Raw genomic sequence first — 12,874 nt, forward strand, 5'->3', positions numbered from 1 at the left:
CTTTGTCTAGTAGTTCATTATAGCCTGGGCATTGTTTGTTTAAAACAGAGTACGGAATCTCTACTCACATGTAAATATATGCTGCTTCAGTTTAATTATATTAAATGCAAGACATCATCTTTGCCTAAACTTGATCATACTTTGTAAAGAGAAAAGGCAGTCTGGAATCCAGGTTTCCTTTGGGAATACATTGAACTTAATGAGCTTGATAGTCTGGTGGGCTCAATAAATCAAATAAAGCAAAACATTTCTCATTTTTGAATAAAAGCATTTATCACCCAGTGTTTGTTCATTCATGGCCATAAGATTAATTATGGTGAATATTAAAGACACTTTTTGTTGTTTTTTTTCCTTCTAGTGGGCAAGTTACGAAAACACTGGCTGAAAGAATGTGTATCTGACGTTGGCTTCGGGATGCTGAAATCCATCAAACAATTTGTGGATCCCAATAACATATTTGGGAATGGAAACCTTTTATAACCTTGTTACTCTCCACACCGAAGTACCGGAAAGAATAATGTTTGACTCTCATAGTTTTCCCAGTATCCCAAAATAGCATGGAATTAGTTTCAGAAGCTTTTCCTTCCCTGCAAATTTTATAGCTTCTTTCAACTGCAGAGAGAAGACTGTTCACACGCAAGCAGTTCAGACTATAGTTAGATCCATTCAGTTGACAACCCATTTGGATGGCTTTCCTGGTGTAGGTGCTGAAATGTTCAAGAGTGTCCCCGATGTGATTGGAGACTTTCTTGATAGAAAAGCACTTTGGGAAGCCGATGAAAAATAGGAATATATTTAACTGAAATAAAATTTTCTATTGACTTAGTTAAAGCAGATAAAAGCAATGCCCAGCTGCAATTGGGGGGGGGGAGGTTGTTTTTTTTTTTTTGGATAGGAGACAAACATGCTTTCCTCTCTGATACTATTTTAAGAAATTAAATGTTTTTAAATCCTCTATCAACCTTACAGAATCAGAAAAGCAAACCTTTCTTTCTTAATAATGGAATTCATTGTTACATAAAATGTCAAGCTTCACAGTCAGTCTTCATTTGTTTTAGAGAGCAACTTTTCCTAAGAATAAAAATAGTGCTATTCTAATCCTCCCATAGGGGGAAAAAATGAAATTTCAAAGCAATGTTTAAATGGTTTTACCTACAAACACAAAATACCAACCTTCTAAAAGTATCCGTGAGCATTTAAATTAAATATATAATGCAATATTTCACAGGATAGTTAATGCAATGGGTCTACAATTTTATTCTGTCAATGATAGAATAGAATCTCCTGAGGAAACATTTTTTTTTTGGCAGAAAAGTTGAGGGAAGGGATATTATTTTACGGTAATCCAAGAGCCACTACCTAGAGTTTGTTGTTCTTATTAAGAATGCCTAAATCAAGCTGACTTAGTTGGAACTAAGCTGTTCACCTGTTACAAATCCATTGTAAAATAAGGAGATTTAATCAGTTTCATTATAAAGAGGCTTATATGAACAAAAGTACTTGAAACATTTTTTTAGGTTTTATTCTGCTTTGATAACAAAATTGAAGTTTAACATACAAATTTAGCAAACTATGTAGCTAAACTCAGAAACAGGAGTGTTATCTGCTCCAAGACAAAAATCAACACATGTTCAAAACTTAAAAGATTGCTTTACTGTAGCAAATACTTCTAAAATAGGCATCTATACATTAGTATACTGTAATACTGATGGCTCCTGACCATGGTTACAAAATAGGTAGCCATTCCTAAATTTAATCCACAGAAATAAAATTGTATTCAGCAGAGATTGACTGTTTGGATCATTCAATCTAGTTGCCCGTTGGTATCAGTAAGATTTTGTCAGCCAAAGAGAGAGGTGCTCAAATACTCTGTGACTCCATCTCATTAAAGTCCCAATTCTTTAGAATAGACTCTAATGAAGACGCACAGGGGGCTATACAGAAGGGAAGTACAAAACTGTTCATCAGCAGGTGGAATCTTAGGTGGATTCCAGTTAAAGACTGTCACATATGTGCATTAATTTTTACTTCTGAGTTAGGTTAAGATATCCTTACCATTACTAGTTTAGTTTCTTACTCGAACAGGGATACACTAAGGATTTGGATTTTGGTTTTATAGAGTACCAAGTATAAACCAAATGTGTGTTACAGTGAACACAGTTGCTTTTTTAATAGAATTAAAGCAGAAGCTTAATTTCCTGGTTGTCTTCTCTTGTGACCAAATTTATCCCCCAAAATTTCTAGTCTCATTAAAGGTGCTCAATTAGTTTATTTTACTGGTAGGACTTTCTTAATCTTCTCTTTCCTTAGGTTGCACAGAATTAAATACTTTGCAGATATGTTCCATATCATTATAGATAAAAAGGAGTGTTCAAATCATGAAGTATAATCTTGTGTCATGTGGGTACAGTCCTATCAAAGTAATTGTGAAGTCACAAAGGTGGACAGGCTTTTGGACAAAGACACGATGCAGATAACTGAACAATGTAAATTGCTTTACTTATGCCTATTTTGCTAAAGCTTTTTTAATTGTTAAATCGTTTGGAGTATTAGCAAGAGTTACTTGTAAAATACGCACTAGCTGAATGCTAATTTTGAAAAGTGACGTCCATTAAAAAATCAGAAATACACCAAATTAAAAAAAAGCTGTTGCTTATCTTTTCATGGCATACTAACAGACCTGTGAAAGCATATGGCATATTTAATTTTTCTCTACTGCTGCATTGTAACACCTTGCTGCCCTTTCATGAGAATCCAATACTCATAGACTCAAAATTATTTATTGATGAAGTTGCAGTACTTTTCACCAGACATCCAAATGTACACGACCGTACAGAAGCCAAGGGGGTCGGAAAGCTTAGAAACCTCTTCCACCATGGAGCAAAACTGCTGGAGATGAAACAGAAGCATGTATGTTGCCTGTGCTTTTAAGGGTCTGGTCCAGGGGTAGGCAACTTTGGCTCTTTTATGACTCGTGGACTTCAACTCCCAGAATTCCTGAGCCAGCCAACTATGGCAGAGCATGGCTGGCTCAGGAATTCTGGGAGTTGAAGTCCACGAGTCATAAAAGAGCCAAGGTTGCCTACCCCTGGTCTAGTCATAACATGAGCTCTTCCCAGCAGGTGCCCTTACAAAATAATGAACATGTTTTAAATAAGACTAGATGCTGGACAAACTTTTTACAATACGATAACTACTCAGGACTGCTCATGGAGAGGATGAGTGAGCTTGGAAAAGTGCCTTGTTGCTTTCAGACTGGTCCTAGCCTATTATTTGTAAAATAATAAAAAAAGTTTTTTTTCCAGACACTCTCAGTGAGGACTCTATGTAGGCCCTGTGGTAGGCTGCACAGCATGTCTCTGGTAGGTTTCAGCATAAATGAAGTTATGAAAATTGCAAGGAAAAACCCAATTTGATACGCCCTAAGCAATTTTTGAGGGATTCTGCCTTTAACATCAGTTTTACAGGATCAGCTTTATATTAGTTAAAATGTTTGCAGTGCCACCCTGATAGAATAAGTTTTAAGTCACAGTTGACCTCAGTTTAGTGTGCTTCCAGTTCATGGTGAGTAATGAAACGCAAAGGATTAGGCAACCACGTCCCACACAGATGAAGGACCTTGGATCAAACTGATTCCCCCATATAATGAGGCAAATGGAGAGGCCTTTTAAAAGTAGATTGTGAAGAACGAGTAACAAAAGATGGAGAAGAGGGAATCAACCTTTTGTGCCTGGAATATAATTGGTGAGACCTGGTTTTCTTAAGATGTGCAGGAGAGGGCTTGAAATTCAACTTTGTAAAATGGAGTATTGGCGTTTACATCTTTCAGTGGAACATGTTTGTGTACCATTTCAGAAAGTTACGTTGAATCTAAGAAGAATGGAGTTTTGTGGTTTTCAGTTTAGAAAGACTTATTTAGCAGTCATTTTACACTAAGAGTGCCTGTTGTTTTGGGGACTAAATTGTTACGTTAAATGTATCTGTATTTGCCTTGTGTGGTTTTTTATGTAGCAGTAGGGTGATTAATTTGGGTCTGGATCATGGCATAAATGGGAGAAGAGCAGTGGGGGTGGTTTCAGCCAACATTTTTGATTCAGATTGAAGCCTCCAATGGGATTCCAATGAAAAAAAGTAAAAGCACATCCATAGGTATATTTAACCTAACATTTTGGGACTGCATATCAAATAAAGTTAATCCACTATACTACTAGCTAATGAAACTGAGTTTTCTGCTAATTATGTAGAACATGTTGATCATATATTGATAAGTTAATTGCACAACTACTGTTATAATGTTGACATTATAGTTGCTTATTAATAAAATGGTCCTAAATGTTCTCCATAAGTTGATTAAATTAATACATTTTCAAATGGCTTGTTGTTTCTCTTTTATTGAAATATTTTAACTAAATGTCAAGCAGTGATAGAAGCTATTGGCATTTTACGAGGTTAGCCTTTAAAACAAAAGGCCAGTCTTTTAGAATATAAAACTTGTCTGTTTTAACTGAATTCTCCATTGTTTTCCAGATAACATTTTCTGAAGCCAGACCTAATAAATTGAGTTTACTGATTAAGCTAAGCATCAGTGCGATCTATCTGGTTTGGGTAGCCTATCGTGTCAACCCAGAGACTGTGGTTTATAAATAACTAATTGTGGTTCAGCATGTGGTATGAGCCAAGCCACTTAGATTGTTCTGTAAACTATGGCAGAGCATGCTGCGTGTCTCCGCAGCTGCCTTTCATGTGGCCAGATATCTCCCATTTTCTGGAATACTTTGGTTTCTTATCTTTGTTACAACTCTCTTACTATTTAAATGCTAAAGAGTAATATCTGATCTATGTACAGTTTGCTCGATTTCAGGGAGGCTTAAAAGTCCATTCATGTGGAATTCTGTTGAGTGAAAACCTAGCAAACTGCTCAAGCTGAGACTGGAACCTGATTCAGTTTTCAATTTTCCACTGGTTCTTGTCCAACTCAGAACTGCCTTTCCCAAAACGTTTATTGTGAAAGGAAGTACACGCAGCCTTTGTTTACTGATTGCCTCTGACAGCAACTGTGAATAGTTACAGCAGTGATGAAAGAAAGCTACCAGTGCTCCCATTTACAATCTTCACAGCCTGTCTCTCTCTGAATCACATGTTTGTCATTATGATCAGTTAGTACATGTGTCTATGCCTGACTTTTTTTATTTATTTATTTTCCCCCCCTCAAAAGAGCAGAAAGATTGCTTGAACAAGCTGTCTATTGCTGAGCTTTTCTCTGCAGCGCAGCCAGTCTCTAAAAAGTGCTAACAGGAAGTTAATAAACTCAGGTCTGAATTAGTTGATTAGAACCCTCCGGTACTCATATGGGTGACATTGAAATGTCCCAGTTTCATGCTAAAAGCTTTTGTTTGCCTCTTATGCAGCTGGGAGCCTTGAGCATGCTAGGCAAATGGTGGGTGCCAGCGCAGAACTTTTCTTGTATTTATTCTCCATTGGTTACTCTCTTGTAATCCCTTCTCCAATAAATGTAAAAACAAAACTTTAATTTCCTTCTTGCTAATTATCCCATTGCCAGGGTTAGCATTCCCAAGCATGGCGGGGAAAAAGGGTTATCAGATTTTTTTCCCCTTTTCCCTGCTTCCTTGTGAGTCAGGTTCCAGAAACTCCCTGCTGTTTGGATTGACTTAGCTGTTTGGGGATTATATTCTTCTGAAGCTGTGAAGGAAAGGAAATCTGAACTAAAACTGTAAGCATAGTTGTTGTGGTCACATGATTTCCATTTGAGGACCACTTCGCTTAACAACCAAGTTGTCAGAACACACTGTGGTCATTAAACAAAGACCACCTGTATCTAAGCTTCTGTTCTGATATGATTTAGGGTAGGGGCAGCTTAATGAAGGAATGTTTGTGAGTGTTGAAGAACCGTGAGAATTGTTAATCAGATCATTCTTTAGTCCTGTACAAAAGTAGCCTCTTGTTACTTTATTGCTTTAAAAAAACCTGGAATTAGAAGTCTCTTTTACAGTTGGTGGTTTCAGTATAAAGGTAAAGGTTCCCCTGCACATGCGTGCTAGTCGTTTCCAACTCTAGGGGCCGGTGCTCATCTCCGTTTCAAAGCCGAAGAGCCAGCGCTTGTCCGAGGACGTCTCCGTGGTCATGTGGCTGGCATGACTAGAAGCCAAAGGCGCACGGAACGCTGTTACCTTCCTACCATAGTGGTCCCTATTTTTCTACTTGCATTTTTACGTGCTTTCGAACTGCTAGGTTGGCAGAAGCTGGGACAAGTAACAGGTGCTCACCCTGTTACGCGGCACTTGGGATTTGACCCGCCAAACTGCCCACCTTCTGATCGACAAGCTCAGCGTCCTAACCCACTGAGCCACCACGTCCCTTGGTTTCACTATAAGTAGGATTAATTGTTGCATCTATATGTTCATAGTGTTATCTCTTTGTATTTGGTACAGTACACTACCAAAAGAGGATACACTGAAGGAAGAGTCAGTGGTAGGCATAGAAGGTTGATAATTTGCCCTAGAGTTGGAACCTGGAAATAATACATGTGCAAGACTATCACATGACAAGATATTTCAAGGGATATTTAAGACTATTTATCTGATATAATTCTTGGAATCCCTATTGCCATTGAACAATCAAGGCCAGGTATACTTTTATCAGATAGATATTGTTAGACACAACAATAGTCACAAATTGAAATCCACTCTCTGAGTTGCAAATAAAAGAAGTTTATTAGACTTCACAACAAAGTCTAAAAACTAACGGTTTGCAAAGCGTGATGGATTCAGGAAGGCAACAATGCAATGTAGCCAAGCACTGAACCACACCCCAAATTCCAAAATCACATATTATTATACATCCCATTCCCTCCCCCATGGCCCCATTGTCTTAGGCTTTGGAGGTTACAATCTATCAGAAGTGCCTAAACAGAATAGATTATCTCTGCCCCTGTTTGCTTACATTATACTAATAAGGTCCCTCCCCTACTATCCTGTTTACTCAGACCATATATGTACATGCTTATCAATTCTAAAGGAGAGATGTCTCCCATCTTCTACACCTCTTGGATCAAGTAGGGGTACCAGGCACCAGAAGGTACTTAAAAACAATTCCTAGATGGTGACTCACACTGGGCCCCATGGTAACTCCTGTTCTCCCCCTCCCTCCACTTGAGGCTTGTATTTTCCCCCATATATTCAAAGCATCTACTCAGGCAATTGATTACAAAATGATAATTATAAAATATGATTACATTTTTTAAATTTTTTTTATTTTAATTCCATTTATATCCCGCCCTTCTCCGAAGACTCAAGGCGGCTTACAAGTTCAGCAGTAGCCTTCATTCTATGTACCGTATATACTTGAGTATAAGCCGACTCGAGTATAAGCCGAGACCCCCAATTTCACCCCCAAAAACTGGAAAAAGTTGGTGACTTGAGTATAAGCCGATCCGCCGTTCTGCAAGCCTCCGCCGCCGGCTGCTTCGTTCCGCAGCGGAAAGAAGCAGGCAGGCTGCTTCGTTCCGCAGCGGAAAGAAGCAGGCAGGCTGCTTCTTTCCGCTGCGGAAAGAAGGCTGCTTCTTTCCGCAGTGGAAAGAAGCAGCCTGCTTCGTTCAGGCTGCTTCGTTCCGCAGCGGAAAGAAGCAGGCAGGCTGCTTCGTTCCGCAGCGGAAAGAAGCAGGCAGGCTGCTTCGTTCCGCAGCGGAAAGAAGCAGGCAGGCTGCTTCTTTCCACTGCGGAAAGAAGGCTGCTTCTTTCCGCAGTGGAAAGAAGCAGCCTGCTTCGTTCAGGCTGCTTCGTTCCGCAGCGGAAAGAAGCAGGCAGGCTGCTTCGTTCCGCAGCGGAAAGAAGCAGGCAGGCTGCTTCTTTCCGCTGCGGAAAGAAGGCTGCTTCTTTCCGCAGTGGAAAGAAGCAGCCTGCTTCGTTCAGGCTGCTTCGTTCCGCAGCGGAAAGAAGCAGGCAGGCTGCTTCGTTCCGCAGCGGAAAGAAGCAGGCAGGCTGCTTCTTTCCGCTGTGGAAAGAAGGCTGCTTCTTTCCGCAGTGGAAAGAAGCAGCCTGCTTCGTTCAGGCTGCTTCGTTCCGCAGCGGAAAGAAGCAGGCAGGCTGCTTCTTTCCGCTGCGGAAAGAAGGCTGCTTCTTTCCGCAGTGGAAAGAAGCAGCCTGCTTCGTTCAGGCTGCTTCGTTCCGCAGCGGAAAGAAGCAGGCAGGCTGCTTCTTTCCGCTGCGGAAAGAAGGCTGCTTCTTTCCGCAGTGGAAAGAAGCAGCCTGCTTCGTTCAGGCTGCTTCGTTCCGCAGCGGAAAGAAGCAGGCAGGCTGCTTCTTTCCGCTGCGGAAAGAAGGCTGCTTCTTTCCGCAGTGGAAAGAAGCAGCCTGCTTCGTTCAGGCTGCTTCGTTCCGTAGCGGAAAGAAGCAGGCAGGCTGCTTCGTTCCGCAGCGGAAAGAAGCAGGCAGGCTGCTTCTTTCCGCTGCGGAAAGAAGGCTGCTTCTTTCCGCAGTGGAAAGAAGCAGCCTGCTTCGTTCAGGCTGCTTCGTTCCGCAGCGGAAAGAAGCAGGCAGGCTGCTTCGTTCCGCAGCGGAAAGAAGCAGGCAGGCTGCTTCTTTCCGCTGCGGAAAGAAGGCTGCTTCTTTCCGCAGCGGAAAGAAGCAGCCTGCTTCGTTCAGGCTGCTTTGTTCCGCAGCGGAAAGAAGCAGGCAGGCAAGGCACGGAGATCCGGAGACCTGCCGACGTTTGGGGAGGTTTGGGGAGGAGATCCGGAGACCTGCTGACGTTTGGGGAGGTTTGGGCACCTCCCCAAACTTCCCCAAACGTCGGCAGGTCTCCGGATCTCCGTGCCTTGCCTGCCTGCTTCTTTCCGCTGCGGAAAGAAGCAGGCAGGCAGGTCACGGAGATCCGGAGACCTGCTGACGTTTGGGGAGGTTTGGGCACCTCCCCAAACCTCCCCAAACGTCAGCAGGTCTCCGGATCTCCGTGACCTGCCTGCCTGCTTCTTTCCGCAGCGGAAAGAAGCAGGCAGGCAAGGCACGGAGATCCGGAGACCTGCCGACGTTTGGGGAGGTTTGGGGAGGTGCGCGCGCACCTCCCCAAACCTCCCCAAACTTCGGCAGGTCTCCGGACGGCGGCTGCTTGGGAGAGGTGCGCGCAATCCCGGAAGCACCAAAGCCTCGGCCGCGCACAAGTCCTCGGTAAGTTTTTTTTGTTGACTGGAGTATAAGCCGAAGTGGAATTTTTCAGCCCAAAAAGTGGGCTGAAAAATTCGGCTTATACTCAAGTATATACGGTATATGCCTGCTTATTAGGGCTTTCCCCCCCCAAGCGGCATTATTACAAAGTCAGCTTATTGCCCCCAACAATCTGGGTCCTCATTTTACCTACCTCGGAAGGATGGAAGGCTGAGTCAACCTTGAGCCTGGTGGGATGCGAACCTGCACTAATTGCAGGCAGCTGGTCTTACTTAAGGAGGCATTAGCCCACTGCTCCACCAAGGCTCTTACATGATAATACTAAAAGCATATATATTTTTATTTTTAAATTTCCTCTCTACTTCCAGTTATTTTCCACAATATCACTCTTAACCTTAATCTGCAATACTGCAGTGATCCAGTAATCAAGCTGAAATAATCTGTCATTGCTTATAAAAGAACTGGAAGGAAGGGAAATCTGAAGGCCATCTCCAATTCCATCATGGTTCACCTCAGTGCTTTCCAGAATCTTCCCTATCTTGCTTGTCGCCTGGCCAGCAACAAGAAAGAGTGTTGGTTATGTATGATGAGAGTTGTAGTTCACACATCTGAAACCAAATGGGCTATAGAAGGCTGCTCTAATTTGACTCAGGAATACATTGGATTTGTGTGTACTTTAACTGGATGTGTATGAACCTACATGCTTACCAAAATTTTAGGACTTTTAGTGTGCTGAAGAATTTGAGATCAGAGGTAAGAAACTTGGTGCCATTTGAACATTCTGGCTTCAATTTCCATCAACCTCGGCTAATTTTGCCAGAAGGAAGAGTTTGTGAAGGGCAAAAGCTGCCCTGAGTCCCTCGGGAGATAGGGCGGGATATAAGTCCCATTAATAAATAAATAAAATAAATAGGGTTTCAGTTACTTTTGTGCTCTTTCAACCCAAGAAGCACATGTTCCCAAGTAGTTTTGGGAACAATATAAATTTTATCTGAGAGGTTGGTTGCTGTCAGCATGTTTAGCCTTGCAAAATACTGTGATGATGGATTCAGAAAAGACATTGAAGGATTGTGATATGTGATTATTTGGTAGCAGTTGGTAAAATAAAACAGGGACCCGGTCTTGACAGAAGGCAATAAAAAGGTTATTCTTCAATCTTGAATAGGGTGGAGCTCTGAAAGAGCTGAAGTTAATGGCAAGTCAAATATAGCATTAACTCTTGTTTTGGTCTCCAGGAAGAACAAGGTGAATGCCATAGTGCAAAACCTCAGTTAAACGTGGGAAATCTGAACTATCTAGCCACAATGTATTTCAAGATAGGATTATATTTTATTCTCAATCATTTTGTTTCATTTTTAAATGAAGAAAAAAACTTGAAAATGGAGCAAAATGCTAACTATTCAGTAATATCTCTAGCAAATTGAAAGTCTATTAGCAAATAAAAATCAGAGCCTATTTAAATCACTTAAGATTTGCAGATGATGTTGTTCTCTTCTCAAAAGACCCAGAACAGCTACAAAGACATATACAAGAGTGCACAAAGCAGGAGAAACATTTGGCTTAAAAATAAACCTGAAATATAGCCAGGTTATGTTTAATAAATTCACCAAAGAAAAGTTTATATCTGGTAAAGAACTAGACACAGTAGACCACTACAATATACCTTGGCGAACAGATCTCAGTGGAAGGTGACACAATAAAGGAAATTGAACGGCATGTTAAATGTGGTTGGTAGGCATTCAGCAAGCTAAGCATAATTTTCAAGAACAATCTCCCCTTATGCCTGGAGAGAAAAGTTTTCTATCAGTGTGTGCTGCCTGCTCTAACATATACCAGTGAAACATGGACCTCACAATACAAAGCTAAGAGTGGTGCAGAGAGCCATGGAAAGATACATGCTCGGCATTACAAGACAAGATAGAAAGACCTGCACCTGGATTAGAGAACAAACGAAAGTATACAATATCATTGAGAGAGTAAAAGAATTGAAATGGAAATGGGCCGGTCACATAGCAAGAAGAACTGATGGCAGGCAGACCAAGGCAGTCATAGAATGGGTTCCACTTAATAAAAAGCGTCCATGAAAGAGACCTAAAACTTCAATATCAGCAAGCATTGTGGGCCCAATTGGCAAAAGAAAGCTCAGGACTGTATTGATTGGAAACATGGGGAAGAGGCCTTTATCCTGCAGTGGAGAGACAATGGCTATGATGATGACGATTTAACTCACATAAACAGTGTGGTGGGAACACAAAGAAGCAAAAGTGTGGGGTGCTCTTGACTCAATAGATTCTTGCAGCTATATCAAAAGGAGCGGAGATGGACAAAAGATAGTCTATTTGAGTGGTATAATGCTCTTTATATGGGGCAGCCCGAAAAGACCCCTTGGAGCTTCAGCTGATCCAGAGTGCAATGGCGCAAGCAGTGGCAGCTCTGTCTTGATATGTTAATATGATATCCCTGTTTTCGTGAGCTGCACTGGCTACCAGTATGTTTCCAGGTACAATCAAGGTGCCGGTTATCGCTTATAAAACCCTACGCAGGACAGAGTCCCATTATCTGAGGGAGCCCTTCTCTCCTGTAGTTTCTGCCTGGCCAGCAGGAGCTGACAGAGTAGACATGCTCTGGGTCTCCTCAATTTAACAGTAGCATCTTTTGATCATTTAACTTTTACCAAACAAATGGTACCCCTTCATGCACATTCTTTCACCTTGTTGTGAAAAATATGGAAATTGTATTGTCTTTTAAAAACAAATTTTACATATACTGTTTGGTTTTAGATTTAAAAAAAAAACCACACGTGGATTTTGGTAAAGTTTTTTTTCCTTGGTTTTGCTCTTGAATTTTCCTTTGCAAAGATAAACATAAACAAAATGTTTATGAACCTCTTTCAAACTTGTCTCTTTTTCAATGTTGTCCTTTATTTTTTTTCCAACAAAATACGCTCACTATACTGAGCATAGTGAGCACCCTTCTCAAGTGTATACTTCTGTCTCATTAACTGATTAATTCAGCACATCTTGTGAGGTCATTGGATTAAAGATTCTGTCAGCAAAACAGTCCGTGAATCTTTCTTATTTTTCAGATGTTCTGAGCTGCCAATGACTGAAACTTTTTCCAACCTGAAGACAGAAATACGTATCTGTTTAAGCAAACCGATAAGACTGATTTATATTTCTTCTGTTTATTTAGTCTCTAGTAATGGAGTTCTATCCTTCCATGATAATTCCAGAACAGATGTAGAGTTCATCATTTTTTAAAGGATTGATGCTGTTGTCTTCTGATCTGTATTTCACCTTCACCTGCTTTTTTAACAGCAATAATTCTTTTTAGATAGATTTTTTTTTGTTCTGTTTTCAGAAAATGGAAACAACTGTTGGGTTTATTTCTGCCCAGTTTGTTCACATCTGTTAGATCGAATACTGACAATAAACATGTCCATCTGTAACTTTTGAACTCATCTGTTCAGTTCGAGAGGCAGGATATAGAATAAATTAAGAAGAACAAACCAAGATACTTGTTAATACAAGTAAAGTGCATGCCATTGTATTGGCACCCACAAGTCTATTCTCAGGCCTAAAATTGAATTTCCAATAATGCCTTTCCATTGCCAGAGACATTGTTAGAAAAAGAGTGGATGGTGCAACATAATATACTCAAATATGCCAAAGCCAAAATTGGCTTCTTTGTTAAAG

The 12,874-nt window shown here is 40.9% G+C and overlaps 1 protein-coding gene across 2 annotated transcripts in view; it reads left to right on the forward strand.

Annotated features, from left to right (window-relative positions):
- The window catches only part of AGPS (alkylglycerone phosphate synthase), a 73,003-nt gene extending 68,640 nt beyond the window's left edge, over positions 1-4,363 (forward strand). Inside the window, exon 20 of one of the 2 annotated variants that reach the window (XM_083357020.1) lies at positions 359-4,363. In XM_083357020.1, coding sequence (XP_083213146.1) covers positions 359-480 — 122 coding nt within the window. In that variant the 3' untranslated portion in view covers positions 481-4,363. The remainder of the gene's footprint in view (positions 1-358) is intronic. The other variant, XM_083357021.1, reaches the window with a different exon arrangement.
- The last annotated feature ends 8,511 nt before the right edge of the window (positions 4,364-12,874 follow it).

This window comes from Vipera ursinii (genome assembly GCF_947247035.1).
Source record: "Vipera ursinii genome assembly, chromosome: 1".
NCBI lineage: Eukaryota > Metazoa > Chordata > Lepidosauria > Squamata > Viperidae > Vipera > Vipera ursinii.